This window comes from Chelonia mydas, chromosome 21 (genome assembly GCF_015237465.2).
Source record: "Chelonia mydas isolate rCheMyd1 chromosome 21, rCheMyd1.pri.v2, whole genome shotgun sequence".
NCBI classification, from domain to species: domain Eukaryota; kingdom Metazoa; phylum Chordata; order Testudines; family Cheloniidae; genus Chelonia; species Chelonia mydas.
Window position 1 is genome coordinate 9,245,959 of NC_051261.2, and position 21,737 is coordinate 9,267,695.

The following is a 21,737-nucleotide window of genomic DNA, read 5'->3' on the forward strand; positions in this document are numbered from 1 at the left end:
TTCAGTAAGGAGAACTCTCCCCTCTGAATGATCCAATGTCCCTACCAAGGTACTAGGGGCTGCTGGAGGGACTGTCTTCCAGCATTCTCATGATCTTTATCCCCTGGCCCCTTTCTCAAGAATTCAGGGTCTTAACCCCAGTGTCCTGGTCAGTGTTGCCAACTCTTGCAATTTCATGGCAAGTCTTGCAATATTTGCTGTTTTCCTTAAAGCCCCAGATCCTGGAGTCCTGTGATTTTGTGAGACATTCAGCTTGCATTTTTTAAAAGAAACGTTCTAGCCTTTGTGATGGCAGAGAAAAGCTGGAAAACAGGCTCGAACCCCAGAAGGCAAACAAATCAAACTCAAAATGTATCATTGAAAACTCACAATTTTTAAGCTAATCTCATGATTTTGGGGGACTGACTCATGCTTTTTGAACGCTCAGGGTTGGCAATCATGTTATCTCCTGCCTCCCCAAGTTCCCTTGGCAGCTGTTTTAATTGCAGCCGCTGTTCGTGGCTTCCCCTCCTTCAGAAAACACTGCGTGCGGCGTCATCGCACAGAGCAGCTGTTGCGTTCCAGCCCCAGAGGTGGGTGAAGTGGCACAGGTACAGAGCCTGGAAATAGAGGCTTATTCCCTGACTTCCTTAAAACCAGTTCACCTTTCTGTGTGGCTGTTTCCAAACCCTAACAAAGGCAGATCCAGTGGAACAACCCATGCAAGTGTATAGATAGAACCATGGGGAGGAACCCCAGGAGATATCTAAGCAGGCATCCATCCCAGTACCCTGTCTCAAAGTGAGGGACAAAATACCAGCAGTTCTGTGCCCTGGGGGCTCTCCCTTAACACCCCTAGCATGATACCCAGAGGAATAAATCCCAGCGGGCTTCTCTGTCCAGCCTCCCTCGTGTCCCTGAAGAGAGAACAAGGAGGATACACTCCAGACTGCTACTGAGGCCCCACTCAATCCCTGACCCCGTCCTAAGCAGGGACAGAACCACTGCTCAATGGCACTGAGGACGGTGGGGGGCAAAGTTGTCCTGGGGGACGTTTGCCGGGCTCTAGGCCTTGGTCCCCCGATGCTGCCCCAGGCCGAGCACACGACACAGGAGATGTCGGGGGTCAGAAATTCAGGAAGATCTTTATTTACAGTAACAAATCAAACAGACAAAACCACACAACCCCCCAGCCTTTGCAGGGCGCATTTCCTCTCAGCCCTGCAGCTGAAGGCCCAAGCAGGGTGGGCCGGCATAGCCTGTGCTCCCAGCGGGAGAGAGAGCCGGAGCCACTGGCCCTCCCGGCAGGTGCAGTGTCCAACAGCCGCTGCTGCATGGCTTGCACCCAGAGCGGTCTGTCCTTCCCCTGTAACGAGGCGGCCAGGAGAGAAGGCGTTTCGCAGCAGGGAGAATCTGGAATCTCCTCTCCCCACCAATTTGTGCACGGACACGCAGCTTCTCTGCGGGGAAGGCTCTTCAGGGCATCCTTTGTCAACCATCACGGGGGCAGTTAAGGAAGAGGCTCTGTGCAAAAGTGTGTGTGTGTGTGTGTGTGCACGCATGTGCCCCTGCACACACGCATGTGAGAGCCCAAGTGCTGGGGCCACAAGGGAGCAGCTGGCTGTGTTCATTGCACTTGCCTGTCTTCCTCAGCACTGAGAAGGGGACGGGGAAGCCACTTCCAACCGCAAAGGGAGGCGGAGGTGTCCGAGCTCCAACTTCCCACCCCAGCCAGCCCCCTGAAGTTCACGGTGCCTTGCTGCCCAGCGCCACCGCTTCCTGCCTGGGGCGGGAGGATGAGGCCGGTGTGCGCGTTTTGTGCCGTGCCTTGGGCCCCGTCGCCCGAGTCTGTGGGAACCCTGTGAAAAAAGTCCTGTTTTTGTACTCTGGGTGCTGGCAGGCCAGCTGCAAAACCCCTGTGGGCTCACGACACCCAGCTGCTGACCAGGGGACACCAGCCTATTCCTTCGAGTTGCAAACTAGCCTAGAATACCAGCGAGCGGGCACCAAGCCCTTGCCGTAGTTGTGAACCAGCAGCCTGGGTGTGCCTGCGATAGCTGCCAAGCAGCTGGCACCCGTGCACCTGGGACACTTTTCTTTGCCAGCCAAGGGGCACTCGTGCCGCTACAGCACTCCAGCAGCCAGGCAGTTGGGGGGGCACCGTTCACCGATTCCTCAGACAGCCGGTGGCTCAGTGCACGTCCGATCTTTGGCCCAACAAGGCAGCTCAGGGTCTCTGCCAGATGGGGCGTACGACTTGCTCTCCTGCTCTTGGCTCAGGCGGCAGGGAGCAGCCACCGCTTGGGGTTACCGAGCCGGACAGCACCGGGGGGGGGTAGAGAGGGAGTGTTTGGGTCCTGCAGGTATCCAATGAATCGTCCGCTGTCCCATGGCTCTAAGGCGGCGACTCCCATCCCCGGGTGCTTTCCAGCCTCAGGGTACCGGCTCTGATGGGGTCTCTGGACTCCTCCCCTTTCCATCTCCCTCTCAAACGTTGGCTCAGGAAACCGGCAGGATCCTCCGAACACATGACGCGGGGCAGGTCAAGAAAAATGAGAGCCCAAGGAGTGGCGGCGGGGTGGGGGGGCGGAGGGATCCCCAATCCCAGGACTCCTGCCCCGCCCCCTCCAGTTTATGCCTGGGCGAGGGATTTGGCTCTGGGTTCCTCGCCCCCGGCCCCGCTTCAGGAGGAGAAGCACAGGCCGCAGCACTCCATGCAGATCTCCAGGCAGTCCGCGGACTCGCAGCAGGCGTCCACGATGCCGCAGTCCATGTCGCAGGGCAGGTCGCAGTCGGCGCACTCCCCGGAGCCGCAGCAGCAGCAGCAGATGCAGGAGTCCTCGGAGCTGCAGGACCCGCAGGTGGCGCAGTCCAGCACAATGTTGCAGAGGGTCAGGAACTCGCAGAAGAGGCAGGAGAGGATGCAGTGGACGCAGCAGTCTGAGAAGGGGGACGGGAGAGACGGGGAGGGAGCGTGGTGGGGGGGTGGGGAAGAGAGGAGAGAAATGAATGATACCGTTATTCACGGACACTGCCCGGCACAGCACCATCCCAGGGCTTGGATGGGAACATTCCCAACAGGTGTTTTAGGGTTTAACCCCCCAGCTCCCACAGAGACCACCACAAACAATCGCTTACGCGCAGGGCAGAGAGCTGAGACCAGCCCAGGGCTGCTGGGCTCAGGGTGGTTGGTTGTTTGGGCCTTTGGCTTCTGCAGACGCACAGGCAGGGGTGGGGCCCGCGAAAGGCACGAGAGGGCCGAGCAGGGCTGCCCGGGGAGCTTAGAGACTCCATGGAATCCTCTCGGGTCTTAGCCATTGCTGATGATTGTGTGTGGAAGGTGCCCAGATACTAAGGTGATGGGCAGCAGAATAAAACCCTGAGGTAGGCAGACCAAAACCTGAAGGCAAACAAAAAACTCCCCAAAGGTCAGCAGTGAGAAACGGACGGAGCGTTACCAGAATGGGCTGTTTCATTTAAAATGGGGGTGGGGATGCAGGGATGGGGAAGAGTGCGTCCCAGAATCTATGGGACAGAGGTAAGGCCAGTGTGATGGAAAAGAGAGCATCCCGGCATCTATGGGGCAGATGTAAGGCCAGTGTGAGGGGGAAGAGCGTGTCCCAGAATCTATGGGGCAGGTGTGAGGCCAGCGTGAGGAGGAAGAGTGCGTCCCAGAATCTATGGGGCAGGTGTGAGGCCAGTGTGAGGAGGAAGAGTGCGTCCCAGAATCTATGGGGCAGGTGTGAGGCCAGTGTGATGGGAAAGAGTGCGTCCCGGAATCTATGGGGCAGATGTAAGGCCAGTGTGAGGGGGAAGAGAGCATCCCGGAATCTGTGGGGCAGGTGCGAGGCTTAGTTCTCCCTTAGTGAAGGGATCTCTTAGTGGAGGGCTGGGAGGGACATTACTGGGACTGAAGAGGATCCAAAAACTACGTGAGGGTCATGAGATTAGGGGGCAGGGGATCCCAGAACTAACAGGACCAGCATGAGGTTCGAGGAGGTGGGGCAGAGAACCTGGCAGGGACGGGGGAGGCCAGCCCAGAGCAAATAGAGAGAATGTGGGGGGAATCGGACCAGGATCCACACAGCTCCCTGGATTGAACGGTAGCATGGGGCAGTCGGCACAAAGCAGTAACTGTGGGCGTCACCCCTTTCATCCTGGGGGCTCCCATCTCTCTCTCGAGCACTGTAGCTCTTGTTCCCATTAGTGGACATGGAGGTTTGGGGAGCTGGGGGTGGGGGGAGGGCAGGGACAGCCGGTACCTTGCTGGGCCTCCACAGGGATCTGCGAGGAGGCAGATTTGGAGCTGCCTTTGCTCTTCTTGCTGCCCTGGCTGTTGATGGAATAGTGCGACTGCAGCTTCCGATGAGGCTTCTGAGAGCTGGGCAGCGAGCCGAGGACGCCGTTCCCTGCATCTCGGTTTGCGCCGCCCAGGTCCGGGACACACCTGGCGCCGTTCTGCAGCAGAGGGGTGCAGTCCATGGGGCTGGACGGCTGGAGACCCCGCAGGGGTGTTCGGACCTGGGGCTGGCCTGCGGGCAAGAGACAGCAGTGTGTTGGAGAAAGCTGCACTCAGAGGAGAATCCCGCGTGGCAGAGAAAAGACCGGTCCTGGCTCTAATGCATATAAAAGGGATTCTTACTGATGGTGCTGGACACAGAGGGGGTTTCTAGGCTGCACTCTGAACCCAGGTGTGTGGATTTGTTTCCAAGCCAGGCTTGAGCATCCACACTGCATTGTAAAGCTGGGTTAACAATTGCTGGACCGGGTCTCGCAGCCACACTAACGCGTCTACACTGCACCACGCAGACCTTCGGACTTGGGTCTATGGCTTGAGCTGCGTCCACGCTGCTAAATGACAGGGCTTGGACTCGAGTCACAGCGGGACTCAGGCTCTGACCCACACCCCTCGCCCTGTCCTCGGACCAGGGTTATTTCTATTTAGTTTAAATCAATTAGGAACATGTTTAAGCTACATTGAAATAAACCACTCAGACCCAAATATTAGTGGTTTGTGTGGGTTTAAATAAATCGGTTTAAAATCACACCTTGAATTAAACAGGTGCAACTCTGCGTGTAGCTACAGCCCAACCCTGGGTGCTCACAGTTGGGCCAGAGGAGGCTTTTTTGTTCCTCATACAGCATCTAAGGCTTTGTGCTTGACAGCCTCTGCAAGGTTTGCCAATCTCCTGGCAAACATGGACAGCAAACGCTATAAATAAGGTGACTTCTTTACAAAGCTCATAATTGGAGCTGGTAGAAAAGTAAATAAATTCTAAAGGGGGGGAGGAATGGGCAGGGGAAATTTCCCCCCGTCGAAATGCAGTTAAGCCTGTGTGTAGACAAGACTAAGATAATCAAAGACATGTTTGAGTGGAAAGTACAACCCAGCTAGGCTGGCTAAAGGCTCTGCACATCTAGGGGGAAGTTTTATAAAGAGAACGTTAAACAGCCCTGGTCCAATGGAACCATCTGGGAACATTTTACTTGAACTGCGGAGACACGGGAGAGCCCTGAAGCCATTTTTTGTTCTTCATGGAAGGTATCTGGAAAGGCCATTTCTACTGGGCTTAAAGGCCTTTCACAGAATCACAGAAATGTAGGGCTGGAAGGGACCTCGAGAAGTCACCAAGTCCAGCCCTCAGCACTTAGGCAGGACCAAGTAAATCTAGACCATCCCTGACAGGTGTTCATCCAACCTGTTCTTAAAAACCTCCAGTGACAGAGATTCCACAACCTCCCTTGGGACCATGGTCCAGAGCTTAACTACCCTGAGGGTTAGAAGGTTTTCCCTAATATCTAACCTTAACCTCCCTTGCTGGAGAGTAAGCCCATTACTTCTTGTCCCACCTTCAGTGGACATGGAGAACAATTGATCACCATCCTCTTTGTAACAGCCCTTAAGATACTGGAAGACGTATCCGGTTTCCCCTCAGTTGTCTTTTTTCAAACTAAACATGCCCACTTTTATTAAGCTTTCTTCAGGTTTTCTAAACCTCTGATCGTGTGTGTTGCTGTCCTCTGGGCTCTCTCCCAATTTAGCCACATATTTCCTAACATTTGGCACCCAGAATTGGACACAATACTCCAGCTAAGGCCTCAACAGTGCCAACAGAGCAGGACAATTACCTCCTGTGTCTTACTTACAACATGCCTGTTAATACACCCTAGACTGGTAAAAGCCTTTTTTGCAACTGTATCACTTTGTTGACTCACATTCAATTTGTGATCCACTATGACCCCCAGATCCTTTTCAGCAGTACGACCCGCTAGCCAGTTATGCTCCATTTTGTAGTTGTACATTGGATTTTTCCTTTCTAAATGAAGTACTTGGCACTTGTCTTTATTGAATTTCATCTTGTTGATTCAGACCAATTCTCCAATACGTCAAGGTAATTAGCAAATCTCGTTGCCTACTCTGTCCCCATATCTACTCTAGCGACACCATTGTAGGACCCAACCACATCAGCCACACCATCAGGGGCTCATTCACCTGCACGTCTACTAATGTGATATATGCCATCATGTGCTAGCAATGCCCCTCTGCCATGTACATTGGCCAAACCGGACAGTCCTTACGTAAAGCAAGAAATGGACACAAATCGGACATCAGGAACGGTAACATACAAAAGCCAGTAGGAGAACACTTCAATCTTCTTGGACATTCGATAACAGATTTAAAAGTAGCTATACTTGAACAAAAAAACTTCAGAAACAGACTTCAAAGAGAAACAGCAGAACTAAAATTCATTTGCAAATTTAACACCATTGTGTTGAATAGGGACTGGGAGTGGCTGGCTCATTACAGAAGCGGCTTTGCCTCTCCTGGAATTGACACTTCCTCATCTATCACTGGGAGTGGACTACATCCACCCTGATCGAATTGGCCCTGTCAACACTGCTTCTCCACTTGTGAGGTAACTCCCTTCCCTTCACGTGTCATTATATAATGCCTGCATCTGTAATTTTCACTCCATGCATCTGAAGAAGTGGGTTTTTTACCCATGAAAGCTTATGCCCAAATAAATCTGTTAGTCTTTAAGGGGCCACCCGACTCCTTGTTGTTTGTGTGGCTACAGATTAACACGGCTACCCCCTGATACTTAAGGTCATTTTGAACTCTCACCCTGTGCTCCGAAGTGCTGGCAACCCTGTCCCAGCTTGGTGCCATCCACAAATTTTATAAGCACACTCTTCACTCCATTATCCAAGCCATTGATGAAAATACTGAATAGTACCAGACCCAGGACTGACCCCCATGAGACTTCATTAGATAACCCCTCCCAGTTTGAGAGCGAACGATGGAGAACTACTCGGTGAGTACGGTCTTTCAACCACTCACACACCCACGTAATAGTCATTTCTTCTAGACTGCGCTTCCCTAGTTTGCTTATGAAAATGTCACGTGGGACTGTGGCACGTGAGACCTACTGCTTCCCCTATCCACTTGGCCTGTAACCCCATCAAAGGAGAAAATTAGCTTGGTTTGGCATTATTTGTACTTGACAAATCCATGCTGATTATTCCTTATCACCCTTTGTAGAGGGCTGTCAGCAAGGGCCATCTCCAGATTGCGAGGCTCTCTCCCTTCTTGGCCTAACCAGGCAATCCTCGGCCTCCAATCCGCCCAGCTTCAAACAGGGAGGTGTGAGGCTGCTGGAAACTAGATCCTCAGCTGGTGTCATTGGTGCAGCCCCATTGGCTTAGCTACGCTGATCTGGCCTGATGCATCAGGGAGGGGGAAAGGGAAGCACAAAGTGGGGAGCGGGAGAAAGGGAGAGGTGAGGAAGAAGATGACATAGTAGACCAAGGGGGACAGGAGGAGGAGGGAGGAGAAGGGATGGAAAATAAAGGGACGAGGGAGTGGAGTCCTTTGGTGGAAGAATGGCCCAGTGTTTAGAACACTGACCTGGTACGTAGGAGACCTGGGTTTCACACCCTGCTCTGTGTGACCTTGGGCAAGTCACTTAGTGTCTCTGCTTCAGTGAGAGCCCTGCCCCCCCTCAGAAGGGGGCTGTGAGGATAAACGCAGCCCAGATTGCAATGCATTCAATTGCTATGGTGACAGGGTCATCTAAGATATTCATACCAACAGGACGGGAAAGAAGAGAGCCCAGAAGGCAGGTTTTTAAGAGCGCTCAACACCAAAGAGGCAGAGCTCTTCTGAAAACCTGGTCCATATAAAAGGATAAAAGCCTACTGCTGCTACCAAATAATGAAGTTACTCCTTTGGTGGAGGCGCTGTCCACCACCAGTTCAGCTCCACTGATGGCAGTAACATGGCCAGACTTGGGCTGCCACCACTGCTCAGAGAGGGTCTAAATGACACTCTGGATAAAAACTCCTCTGGACTGAACTATGCGAGTACGACCCTCAGAGCACGGGGTGATTTCCCAAACCAGGCTAGCACAGACACAGCCCAGGCTGGTCAGCCGTCTGAGGGCCACAAATGGGCTGCTGACCTCAAGAAGGAGTTGTGTGTTCACGTTGGAAAACCCAGGGTGGATCCCATCTTGCTTCCCCCCACCCTGACCCCAGGGGCTGAAAGTCAGGAGGGAGCTTGAGAAGACGTTGCCCCGTAAGGAAGCTGAGCTATGGATCTCTCTCCAAACAAATTAATGCCATAATTAAAGGGATCCACAACCTCTGGCTGGCCGTTAAAGGGGAGGAAAACAAACATCTGCTTTAGCTGCCACTCCCTCTTGTCCTCGCATTCTGCAGAAACAAGGCAGGCTTGCGAATCTCCCTAGCTGGGGCCAAAGGGCTGTACTTTGCCGTGGCCGAACAAGGCATTGCGGGGCGGGGGGGAGCTGGAGAATAGTTTAATCCTGCCTTTCCCCCCCATGCCTGGTTAATCAGCCTGATTATCGACCACAGACAGGATTTGGAATCCAGATCAGGAAGGGTTAAACATCAATCTCACCAGCCTGCAACATAACCAGATAAATAGAACTCTGCCTGCCCTTGTCTGTGCCAAACCTTGAATCTCTCTCTCTCTCTTTCGTCAGTAAACAAGGGATGATTCAGGAGAAAGGCTTGAGGGCAAAGGCACCTAGAGCCAAGCCGGGGAACAGTAGCCGCATTCTGTTCGGGGCGTCAATGGGACAGGGAGCCTGAACTGCAGGGACGAGAAGGGCCGGGACTGCATTGAGCAAGACCTCCAAACACAAGGTGCTTCTGTCTCGCGTTGGCGGGGATGCCAGGCCGCTCGCAGGCAAAAATAAAATCGATGGAGGTAAGAAAACAGCATCTTGTTTTCCTAGCCTGGGTATCCTAGCAGGGCTGCGAGCGCTACACTCGGTCCGGCTAGCAGAAATGGGGAAATGGCTGGCAGGGAAGTAGCGGGCCTTGCAAAGCAGGTTCGTCCCCCACAGAATAGTGGGTGTGGGGGGGGTCCCAGGCAGTCACTAGTGCTCAAGCCTGGTTTAAGAGCATGAACGAGGCCGGGGGGGGGGGGGGAAGTTTAAGCAACTAGATCCTAAAGGAGGGTGATGGTGTGAGAAGCTCCATGGCAGAGCATGCTGGGAAAAGCGGGACTGAAAACGGAGGTGAAAACAACCGGGCGAAGTGATCCAGAAGGAGGGGGATAGATAGAGGAGGGCTGAGGGGGGATAGGAAGGAAGGGGAGGGGACGAAAGAAAGAACAAACCAAGCTTGGATTAAATCAGACTCCTGTCCCGCAAACTTTTTCTCTTTGAGGTGCTTGGTGATTTTCACTTTCAGTTTCCAGCTAGGAGGAGAAGCGCCAGAGAGCACATGAGCACCTGTCCTTGTGAGATCCCCAGCCTGATCGTTCACACCGACAGAGAGCAGCAGGATCTGAACTTTCAGCTGATTCTCCAAACCAGGAAACCTTTAGATGCTCTCCCATTGCCACAATGAAGGCCTGTGTTGAGGGGAAGGATGGTCTTGTGGTGAAAGCGTTGGGCTGGATTCAATACCCATTTCTGCCGCAGGCTCCCTGTGTCATCTTAGACCGGTCATTTAAAGGAGGGAATTCTCAGCACTTCAGATAAGCAGGCCCTTAACTCCCGCCCCATCTGTATAGGGACTAGGGATAACACCACTTCCTTTCTGCCTTGTCTAGTTAGACTGTCAGCTCTTTGGAACAAGGGCTATCTAGTACTGTGTCTGTCCAGCACCTATTACATACAATAGGGCCCCTGTCTCAGCGGGGGTCTCTCAGTGCTAGCATAATAGCCACACATGGACATACATTTATATCCTCGGCTAAGCTCCAAGTGAATTTCAACAGCGGAGTTTAAATCCGCCCCTGAGAACATGGGTTTGCGCTGACATGACCTTAACCCCAAGGGCAGGAGTGAAACTGCTCATGACCGTTTCCCCAGTTCTCCCACCACGCTCTCCCTGCGGAGGCCGGGCTCACGGCTCTTCCCCCAGGCGTGATTTGTTAGAATGGCATCTCTCCCGTCCTTAAAAGGATGAGAAGATACAATAGCCCAGGGGGCGGGTGGGTGTGTTTCAGGACTGTCATGAGACTAGTGTTCGAGAGGCAGAGAGGGTGCAGTCCTGCTCGACCCTAACTCATGTCTGGGGCCCAGCCCCTCTAAAAGGCCCCATCTTCAGTTCAACCCTGTCCAAAGCCCACTGCGGCCAACAGAAGTCTTTCAAGCCCAGAGTCAGGGAATCCAGTTACAACCAACGATTGTCCCCTGATCTTTTTGCAACTTTTAGCCTACTTGTAACTAAACTATTATTTATCGTACGGTAGCACACAGAGAGACCCCCCCAGCCAAGATCCAGGCCCCATTGTATTAGGTGCTGTACATACCCGAAGTAAGAGACAGTCCCTGCCCTGAAGAGCTTACAGTCTAAACAGAAACACAGAGAGGGGAAGTGAATTGACTGCAGGTTAAAGGCAGACCTGGGAATTGAACCTATGTCTTCTGAGTTCCTAGCAAAGCACCACATCCACTAGATTACTCTCTCTCCTCTAATACACTAATCTTTTTCACCCAGTTACGGGGAAAACAGTCTCTATTGCCCAGTTGGAACCAGGTCCCCACCTTCATTTGGTGTAGACAGAGTCTAGCAGTGCGTGTTCCAGTATGATTTTAGTAAGCTAGGCTTCAAACATCCTGCTCAATCTGATGCAAGAAAGGCCCATGGGGCCCATGAGTCTGACACAGTCCACAGAGAGAAAGCCAGAAGCACAGGTCAGGAATTTCAGACATGCCACTCCCCACAAATATTCTACAGCTTCAATCGTTCAATGGTTTTGAAAATGGCAGGGTTTACAAAAGTGCCTGGTGTACATGGCTTGGCTTGCTCTGTTTCTTTGCATTCCTCAGATTAAATTGTTTGTAAATCAAAATCATTCCCTGATTCAAACAATCACGGAGCAGCAGAGAAGCCAGGCCAGAATTTCCCATCAAAGTTAGTAATAATATCTTACAATTATAGGGCGGTTTTCTACTCAAAGGAACCCAAAACACTCGAAAGGAGATGGAGGAATGACTTCATTCTACCTCCGACATGCAGCTGCCTCTGGGGTGGAATGCAACAGTTGTTTAACAGCACAGTGAAACACTGCACGACAAGTGAGTCCAGGAGGGTCTCGTATCCAATTTCAAGTTCAAGGAGAATTTAGAGAGTTAGAATGCAATTAACTAGTTAGAAATGGTCCAGGAAACCAGGACCAGTGCCCCTATTTTGGGGACATTGTCATTGGATATTTAATGGCCTAAAGAGGCCAGGACCTTGATTTTAATTCCTATATTCCTTTAGTAGCTCCTAGCACTATGTAGATTCGGCTCTAGTCACATCACCAGGAACTTTGAGTGGATTGAGGATTTGACCACAGCAGTGCCTCTTCCTGCTAAGACCAGGTTTTAGGAACAGCAATCAACTTTGCTGAAGGTCATTTTTCGGAGTCCCTCACAATGCTGGGATAATACCAGGACCACGGAACAATTCCAAAGCCCCCTTCCCAAAGTCCCCTGCCTTCTCCCATAAGTGCTGACTCTCGGATAATAAATTACAGGATCCCAATGCTATAACCATTCCTATACTTCACAACGCACCATTTCACCTCCCTCTGGTATTATCCACAGGGAGATACATCAAGATGCACCCGAGATCTGTTTGCCCTGCACCACAGATCAGATTTTCACAGGAACTCAGCCCCCAGCTGCTTCCATTGCGATGTTTATGGCCAGACTTTCCCAATAACTCAGCACATTGGGTGCTGAGCAATTCTGAAAACTCCGGCTATTTACTTAGGTACCTAAAAGGGAACTGAACTGTTTGGAAAAATCTGGCCCCAATTCTGGGTCCTGAGTACTTGGAAATTAGACCTGAGCTCTTTGAAATTTGGCCCAGGTCTTGAAAGCCTGAAGATATTTGCAGCTCATTGTTGTTTCATCATTAGGGAGAGACCCACACCTTCCGGACAAGGGATTTTTGATTGGCCATTAGCGGAGGTCATCATTAAAACAAACATTCACCACCTTACTGAGATACCCCTTTTCCCATTCAAAGCACAGTGAATTTCATGGGTGTCTCAGATAGCAGCGTGGGGTAACTGCTGGAAAATGACGACTTTTTAATGGCAGCTTCTGGTAAAACAGGTTTCACTGTGTTTAATCCCCACATGGTAAACATGAAGTGTCTGTTTAAAGGTCCCCCCTGTCTGGTTGTCACACACTCCGGCGTAACTACCCCATAAAACAGCATAACTGGAGAGTGACAGAGTTGGCGCGGCTGTTGGAAAGAGCAGCTGGGAGAGAAATTCGTCAAAGAAATGCAGGGCTGGACGGGACCTCGAGAAGGCATCCAGCCCAGCCCCCTGCACCGAGGCAAGACCAAGTGAACCCAGACCGTCCCTGCTGACAGGTGTTTGTCCAATTCTTAAAAACCTCCAACGATGGGGATACAACAGCCTGGTCCAGAGTTGAACGACCCTTCATTGAGGTTTAAGGCAGAGAGAAAGCCTCACTCTTAGAGCTCAAGTTTCCTGGTGCTAGGTGAGAAGTTACACAAACAAATCCAGTTCCATGGTTGCTTGTCCCCCCCCCGCCATTAAATCAGAAAAGAAGAATGGGCCAGGGGTCGGGGTGCTAATCTAGGGGTCAATTCCCTGCTCTGCCACTGATTCTCTGTGTGACCCTGGGTAAATCAGTTAATATGGGATTTCCAAAGCCACCTCAGTGGGCTAGGCACCTAACTCACTTAGGAATTGCCTCTGAGCCTCAATTCCCCACCTGTGTGATGGGGATACTAGCAGTCCCGTACTCACACGGGTGCTGGGAGGATCAATATGTTAAAGATTATGAGGGGCTCAGATATTGTGGTATGGGGGCCAGATAAGTACCTAAGATCATTGTTCCGTCCAGTCCAATATCATCCTTCCAGCTGCATGGCTGGAGAGTCAGAGGAAAGATTTAACTTCATCTCAGTGCAGTTCACCAATGTTGTATTTAGCGGGGAAAATTCTTCCTGACTCCTGCTGCAATCTGATGATGCCCTGAAGCATGAGGCTGGATTCCCCCCTCCCACCCCCAGCCTGCATACCCGTCCACTGCCCTGTTGTGGTTCATCCACTCCAAAGGGAGCTTGCTGTCTTTCCAGGTAAGCCACCGAGGGGCTGATGCGGAGGCCGCACACGTGGGCCAATCCACGGCAAAGAGAGGAGGGCGGAGAGCCTGCTCCCCGTGCAGGGCACAGCCTGACTGCCGAGTGACTCAGGTGCCCGAAAGAGTTCCGAGCTCCAGTACAGGAAACACGCGATCTCTTCGCTCCACATACTCGCATCCTGTCCATCCATCAGCATCAACCCTACCTCGCTATCCTTTCCCTGGCTGCCCTCCGGCCTACCCGCTAGTCAGCACTACAGGTAATTTGTCAGCCACACGGAGAGCCTCAGCCCCCACCGTCCCTCTTTCCAATGGGAAGCCTCAATCCGTTTCTTGCCCCTGGAAAAGTAGTGACTCTCCTGAACTATCCAACAAAAGGGGATTTACTGTTGTGTGCATAAGGGCCAGACGGAGGGCAAGATCCTTAAATCCAGGCTCAGGGCCAGGGATGCAGTCTGGTGGCTATGCCATCACGGCTATTCATAGCTACGCTCGCTCGATTAAAGCTAGCGTGGGTGGGCCTGCCTGAGCTGCAGTGACCCTCCGACTGCAGTTCGATAGCATGGCCACAGACAGACAGAACTCTGGCGATCTTCCCACTGTGTCATCTGACCCTTCACAGAGCCAGCTTTAGACCACACGGTGCTAGAAACGCTCTCGACCTGCCTATGCCACAGCTTTCGTCATTGCTACCCCAGCTGAGCTGTACCCCCCACTTTGTGCCAGGCAGAGGATCCTTGTGTTGTCCCCCTGCAGAGGTGCTGGTATGAGATCTCTCTCAAAGGACATGACCCGTCTCTCCTGTGGGAACTGCAGATCTTCATCCCTACTGTGACCTTAGCTGTGTTTGGGGCAGTCAGAGAGATGCCCTGTAGCCTTAAACCCTCAATCCCTGCAGGTTGGTCCTGCCACGTCTTCAACCCCTAGTTGCTTAACTCGCCTACATGCCGGTGTAGGAGGGACAGTCTGTAATGTTAGCGAAACCGCTCTCATTTCCTCCTTCTGTCCCTCCGGGGAGCTCTCCCTGTCTGGTGCATTTCAGAGGAGTTAGAAGGCATGCCCCGCATTCTTCTTCTCACATGTCCCTGTGTATAACTTTGGCAGGTGAGGTTAACACTACCGACAACAGCAGCAGCAATTACCCCCTCACTGGATGCCACTCCTACTTTCACCACCCGGACTAGTGCCACATACTAGTGTACGGGATAAAAATACAGCTCCCTGCTTTTATCTGGGAGTGGGAGTATAATGGAAGAACAGGGATAGTGCCCACTCTTGCTAGGAGCCTCTGACATTATTTTTGTCTGTATTATGGTATTTCCTACAAGCCCCAACCTGGGACGAGGCCTATCGTGCTAGGCGCTGTACATACCGAAAATGAAAAGACAGTCCCCGCCCCAAATTGTTTATGGGTTTCTTTGAACCCATGAGTGCGGGGAGAGGGACCATTGTGATTTCAAGGACCCAAGCCCACGACACCGATCCCGCCCCAGCAAAACCCATGGGAAAGAAGCGGAGACTTACGTGTCACGGCTTTGGGAGTGACCATGGACTCTGATTTGGTCTCGCCTTTCGGGGGTGGTGTTCCATTTGCCAGGAGGTTCGGGGACTTGTCATCTTCTGGCAGTTTCTCCTTCTCCTCCGTTGCTGGGGCCTGAGGGTGAGGAGCTTGGATGTGGCACAGAGCAGATGGTGCTACCGCTGGATTCTGCGCGGAGGAAGCGCTCGAGATCTCCTCCTGATCTGAGAAAGACAGTAGGGTTCTAATTATTATTGTATGTGCTGGCATACCACGGACCAGGATCCCACCTTGCTAGGTGCAGTACAAAGACAGAACCTAGACAGTCCCTGCCCCCAAGGAGCTCACAATTGCAATATAAGACCAGAGACAACATAGAATCATAGAATCATAGAATATCAGGGTTGGAAGGGACCCCAGAAGGTCATCTAGTCCAACCCCCTGCTCGAAGCAGGACCAATTCCCAGTTAAATTATCCCAGCCAGGGCTTTGTCTAGCCTGACCTTAAAAACCTCTAAAGAAGGAGATTCTACCACCTCCCTAGGTAACGCATTCCAGTGTTTCACCACCCTCTTAGTGAAAAAGTTTTTCCTAATATCCAATCTAAACCTCCCCCATTGCAACTTGAGACCATTACTCCTCGTTCTGTCATCTGCTACCATTGAGAACAGTCTAGAGCCATCCTCTTTGGAACCCCCTTTCAGGTAGTTGAAAGCAGCTATCAAATCCCCCCTCATTCTTCTCTTCTGCAGACTAAACAATCCCAGCTCCCTCAGCCTCTCCTCATAAGTCATGTGCTCTAGACCCCTAATCATTTTTGTTGCCCTTCGCTGGACTCTCTCCAATGTATCCACATCCTTCTTGTAGTGTGGGGCCCAAAACTGGACACAGTACTCCAGATGAGGCCTCACCAGTGTCGAATAGAGGGGAACGATCACGTCCCTCGATCTGCTCGCTATGCCCCTACTTATACATCCCAAAATGCCATTGGCCTTCTTGGCAACAAGGGCACACTGCTGACTCATATCCAGCTTCTCGTCCACTGTCACCCCTAGGTCCTTTTCCGCAGAACTGCTGCCTAGCCATTCGGTCCCTAGTCTGTAGCGGTGCATTGGATTCTTCCATCCTAAGTGCAGGACCCTGCACTTATCCTTATTGAACCTCATCAGATTTCTTTTGGCCCAATCCTCCAATTTGTCTAGGTCCTTCTGTATCCTATCCCTCCCCTCCAGCGTATCTACCACTCCTCCCAGTTTAGTATCATCCGCAAATTTGCTGAGAGTGCAATCCACACCATCCTCCAGATCATTTATGAAGATATTGAACAAAACCGGCCCCAGGACCGACCCCTGGGGCACTCCACTTGACACCGGCTGCCAACTAGACATGGAGCCATTGATCACTACCCGTTGAGCCCGACAATCTAGCCAGCTTTCTACCCACCTTATAGTGCATTCATCCAGCCCATACTTCCTTAACTTGCTCACAAGAATACTGTGGGAGACCGTGTCAAAAGCTTTGCTAAAGTCAAGAAACAATACATCCACTGCTTTCCCTTCATCCACAGAACCAGTAATCTCATCATAAAAGGCGATTAGATTAGTCAGGCATGACCTTCCCTTGGTGAATCCATGCTGACTGTTCCTGATCACTTTCCTCTCATGTAAGTGCTTCAGGATTGATTCTTTGAGGACCTGCTCCATGATTTTTCCAGGGACTGAGGAACAGATGGAGTCAGACAGACTGAGTGGGGAGTCCCAGGAAACAATGAGCACCTCTTCCATCATCCGTTCCACCTTCACAACCCTTAAACAGTGTGAAGGCAGCAGGCTTCCCAGATTCTAGCCTAGGCACACTATTCACAAGAACGTTAAGAAGCCTAGGGCCAGATCCTCAGCTAGCATAAACAGGCACAGCTCCATTGAAGCCAAGGGAGCTACATCAATTTACACCAGTTGAGGATCTGGCCGTTTTGGGTGGCATTTTCAGAAGCGCTCAGCACGATCCGACTCTGCTCCTCAAGCAGTTAATGGTAAAAGTCCCCTTGACTTTGCTGGGACAGAGTCAGGCCAATGCTGAGTCTCTAGGGGCAGGGACTATCGTGGTCTGTGTTTGTACAGCACCTAGCACAATGGGCTCCTGGTCTGTGGCTGGGGCCCTTAGGCGCTACCACTGTACAAACAATTAAACAAGATACTTAGACTTTAAGGGCAGTAGAGACCATCATGATCATCTAGTCTGACCTGCTGCACATCACAGGCCACAGAGCCTCACCCAACTACTCCCGGAATAAACCCATAACCTCTGACTGAGATCCTGAAGTCCTCAAATCATGATTTAAAAGACTTCAATAAATATCATTTTGAAAATCCCACCAGGTTTTCACAATTCAAATTTAAAAATCATATAAAATGTCTCTGGTGTTTTACTCAGAAACAGGCTGGTGTGTTGTTTGGTTTTGTTTAAATCCACCCCCGGCTTATTTCCTAATGTTGAGATGTCGTGTCTATGTGAAGGACAGTTTGCTCCTGGGAGACATGCAGCAATTTGAAACGGTCATGAGGTCTGAGGTCCACCTGGCTACCCTGTGAAAAGCAAAACCGCTCTGTCCCATACGCGGCCCGCAGCAGTGAGCTCCCAGCTTTGGCCTTGCAGAGCTCCCACGATCGCTCTCAAAGTACCCACGTAGACAGCACTTGGAAGTTATGGCTCCGGACCTGAAGCCCATTTCCCGCCCCAGGCTCCAGAGCCCGAGCTCCGGCCCAAAAGGCGACACCGACACAGCTCTTGTTAGTGTGGTAGCATGAGCCCGAATCTGTTGAGCTGGGCTGGGAGGCTCCCTGCTGCAGACAGGGTAGACATACCCATAGCGGCCTGGTAGGAAATTTGAAACATCGGTATTTTCCCCATGATAATTTGTGGAAAAAAATATTTGACATTTTTACTCAGACCCTCCTGGAGTCTCGCCTGGGTACTGCTGGGAGAAAGCCCACGCTACCAGAGCCCCAGTTAGCAACCCTCAGGGCACTGCTGTGGGGAAGCTCACACTGCCAGGGGTTCTATCCAGCAGGGATAGGGCACTGCTGTGTGGAAGCTCCCTGGGACTCCCGCAGACAGCACTGCTTTCTCACAGCAGCATCCTATCACAGGGTGAATAAAAAGCCCCATGCTGTGGGAGCCTTTGCCGGCATGGGCTTTGGGCACTTCCAGAAAGAAAGGCCCAGGAACCGTAGTGGGCACTGCAAGGGCACTGCTCTGAGGAGGATCTCCCCAGGGCGATCCCAGATGGCAGGAAGAGGGCACTGAGCGATAGGCAGCCCATGCTGCCGCAGTCCCAGCTGGCACCCAGGAGACGCCGCTGCACGAGAAACGGGGGAGAGCTGTTACCGCAACAGAACAGCGGCACAGCAAGACCAGTGAGAAAGAGGAGGTGGCCATCAGGCACACGCCATCTGCTCCCGAAGCCTGCTGGAAAGGTACAGCTCCTTCGCACCCACACAGACTGAGCAGCCGGTTGTCACACATCCCAGCTTCAGCCAGAATCCTCTGGATTGCCCAGCTCCTGAAATTCTCTTGCCTTGGCTTTTGTCTGACAGGTCTCTGTCAAAGGGGCCTGGCCCACAGGAGATGGACAAACCAGACATCCGCCCTCGGCACTTGGTGGAAGGTATGGATGAGGGTGCTAGCCTCAGTGAGGCAGGCCTCCAAGTCCCTTTCTCCAGATGGGGGAACAAGATCAGGCAGGGGTGTCGGTTGGTATGCAATGGAGTTGACGGACGGATCCCCAGAATCCAAGCCCTGTGCAGCCTCATCCTTACCACCTGTCTGGGGCCCATTGCGAATGAAGCGTTGGGTTAGCTTGATGGCCAGCTCGGCACTGTGGGACAGCCCGATGCGGACTTCATTCGGCTCTGCTGTTGTGACACGACACGGATTTCCAGCCTCATGGGCCGAAACACGATGGATCGGGCACCGTTCAGCTTCAGTCCTGGTTAACCCTGGGGGTGGGCGGGAACCCTACAGCAGCCAGGCGCGGCTTGCAGCTTGGTGTCTGGATGCAGGACGTGTTGGAGGGATCGCGTGATGTTAGACACGGGTCATTCCTCTCGTGCAGACAAGGCCCCTGGAGACCCTGCGAATGTGAGGAGTTGGCCCCTTTCTGCTGAGCCCCCCTCACTTTCTTCCACTGGCCTCCCAGTCGGCCTACCCATCTCCTACCCTCCCCCATGCTCCCTTGGTTCCCAGAATAGCAACCGTTTACACAACGGGCTGGAGGTGCAGAAGCATCGGGGCGGAACCGCACTTTATATAAAGCTAAATTATACCTTCAGAGGATAAAGCTAGACCAAGCACCCATAATTACACTGGCCATAGCAAGAGGTCCTACACGCACACGGGCAGGGGCAGAGGGCGGGGAGAGAGCGGCAGGCCTTGGAGCCCTCATTATACTCAAGATAACAAGAGATCCTTCATGCAGGCAGACAGGGCAGGAGGCAGACGGGGAGGAAGGGAGGCAGACCTCACACATATAATTATAGTGGCCATAATGACACGAGGGAGGAGGGCCTGATCCAAAGTCTGCTGGGGTCAGCGGGACTCTGCCCTGACTCTCAGGGACTCTGGACCAGATTCCGAGAGGCTGATGGAGAGAAAAGCAGGGGAAGAGCGCAACCTCGTACACACAAAGCTATCCAACAAAGAGAGTGGGGAAGATGGCCCATTGGATAGGGCATGAGCTCAGTGCTTGAAAGACCTTGATTTGACGCCCAGCTCTGCTACAGTCTTCCTGAATGGTTACCTCGGCTCCCCATAGGTAGAATGGGGATAACCCTTCCCCACCTCACAGGGCTGTTGAGAGGATAAAATCCATTCAGGATGGTGAAGTGCTCGGAGATGGATGGGGGCAATATAAACACCTAGACAGACAGTCAACAGAGGCACGTGACATTTTGGTAGGAAAGGCAAAAACGTGTGTGATGCTATCCTGGCTGAAAAATGCAGCTGAAGATCCTTGAGCCTTTCAGCCTAGCTAAGCCCTACTTTTAAGTTCAGAGGGATTTCCCCAGAATTTAACCCCTCTAGTGCTTGGAGGTGGAATGTGCCCCCTGGAGACTTTGCTTCCCAGCTGTTTTCTACGTACCAGCAAATCTGGACTGGTTTATGGTTTCACACAAACATCAAGATTAAATCCCCTTATGGGACAGGCTGATAGAATTTAACAGAAAACAGTGATCTTTCCAGAGGTTCTTCAAACCACCCTGTAGAATCCAGCAGAGACTTCTCTCCCACCTTCGTTCTCTATGAAATCTTTGAGGTCTGTTAGAGTAATTTCTGTAGAACCCTGTTGCTTTCAGCCCTCTTCCATTCTATCGGACTTTCCCACAGGCATGTGATTTTGCCTAGTTTTGATGTGAAACCAGGAGAAATTCAGCAGCTTCAGGAAAGGTTTGCATTGAGAATTTGGGTCCAACACTCAGAGTGAGCTGGGGCAGGAAGTAGAAGTGTGTGAACTCCTCAAAGCAGGGCAAAGGGGAGGAAATGTTCTAATGCGTCCTTGAAAACCCAAGTCCTGGGAGAAAGAGGTGCATGCCTGGGTATAAATAAAATAGTGGCCACACAAAGCTAAATGCTGCAGTCATTTGTCTGGTCTCAATCATGCTCCTATTGGGAGTTTGGCCTGAGTAGGACATGCAAAATTTGCCCTATAGGCCTGATCTAAAGCCAATGGCAAAAATTCCATTGACTTGAGTGAGCTTTGGTTCAAGCCCTTAGTCACACGTGATCCTGAGGTTACCTTTCAGGCCATGTGATCATAAGGTTCTCCACTGCATTTGTGTAAACCCAGAACTGATATGAATGGAATTACACGGTCATACATTAGTGCTATCGGACAGCTGGATCTGGCCCAGAGGTTATTATTCACACACTTTGATGGGGTGCCCTAAATAGACATAACACTTCAAAAATTAGAAAAGACATGATTGTCTACTCAGAAAAGCCTACAATATAATATATTATTAGGGGCTTGATGGTCACATACACAGGTTTCCTCCCCCTGTAACTTCACCCACTTCAGTAAAGTCATTCCTGGTTTACCCCAATGCAAGTGACTAAAGGATGGGACCCAACATCTGAAAAATTAGTCTACCTGATAATTGGGGCCTACCACCTGCCAGAAGATGAGAGAAAGGATGGCTTTGTGGTTAAGACCCTAAACAAGGACTTGGGAGATCTGGTTTCAATCCCCAGCTCTGTAATAGACCCCACGGCAAGTCACTGTGCCGCAAATACAAAATGGGGATTGTAACACCCCTTTTGTCCATTTAGAATATAAGGTCTTTGAGGCAGGGACAGTCTCTTCTGATGTACCTGCAGTGCCCAGTACAATGGAGGCTGTGGACGCTAATGCAAAACAAGTAATACTGACAGACAAACAGATACCTGGCTGGGAGGCACACTGCTCATACGTGGTTAATTACACCGAACACAAGGTCTCCTATACAAACAGAGAGATGGAGGGAGGAAATTGGCAATTAGATTCGTTTCCATTGGAACAAACAGGCCAGACAACAGGCAGAAATATAGAGCAGGAGAGAATTTGGACAAGTTGGTTCTCCCCTGTGTGAGATGCACTGACTCACTCC

General features: G+C 51.6%; 1 protein-coding gene and 1 long non-coding RNA gene across 3 annotated transcripts in view; one reads left to right on the plus strand and one right to left on the minus strand.

Annotated features, from left to right (window-relative positions):
- Positions 1–1,039: 1,039 nt before the first annotated feature.
- The window catches only part of MDFI (MyoD family inhibitor), a 40,366-nt gene continuing 19,668 nt past the window's right edge, over positions 1,040–21,737 (minus strand). Inside the window, exons 3-5 of one of the 2 annotated variants that reach the window (XM_043533747.1) lie at positions 15,099–15,317; positions 4,242–4,511; positions 1,040–2,919 (exon numbers count right to left, since the gene is read on the minus strand). In XM_043533747.1, coding sequence (XP_043389682.1) covers positions 2,663–2,919; positions 4,242–4,511; positions 15,099–15,317 — 746 coding nt within the window. In that variant the 3' untranslated portion in view covers positions 1,040–2,662. The remainder of the gene's footprint in view (positions 2,920–4,241; positions 4,512–15,098; positions 15,318–21,737) is intronic. The other variant, XM_037885091.2, reaches the window with a different exon arrangement.
- On the plus strand, positions 8,874–10,178 carry LOC122463490. Its single transcript, XR_006286914.1, has 2 exons — positions 8,874–9,214; positions 9,703–10,178. It is a non-coding gene; the product is annotated as an uncharacterized LOC122463490 (long non-coding RNA).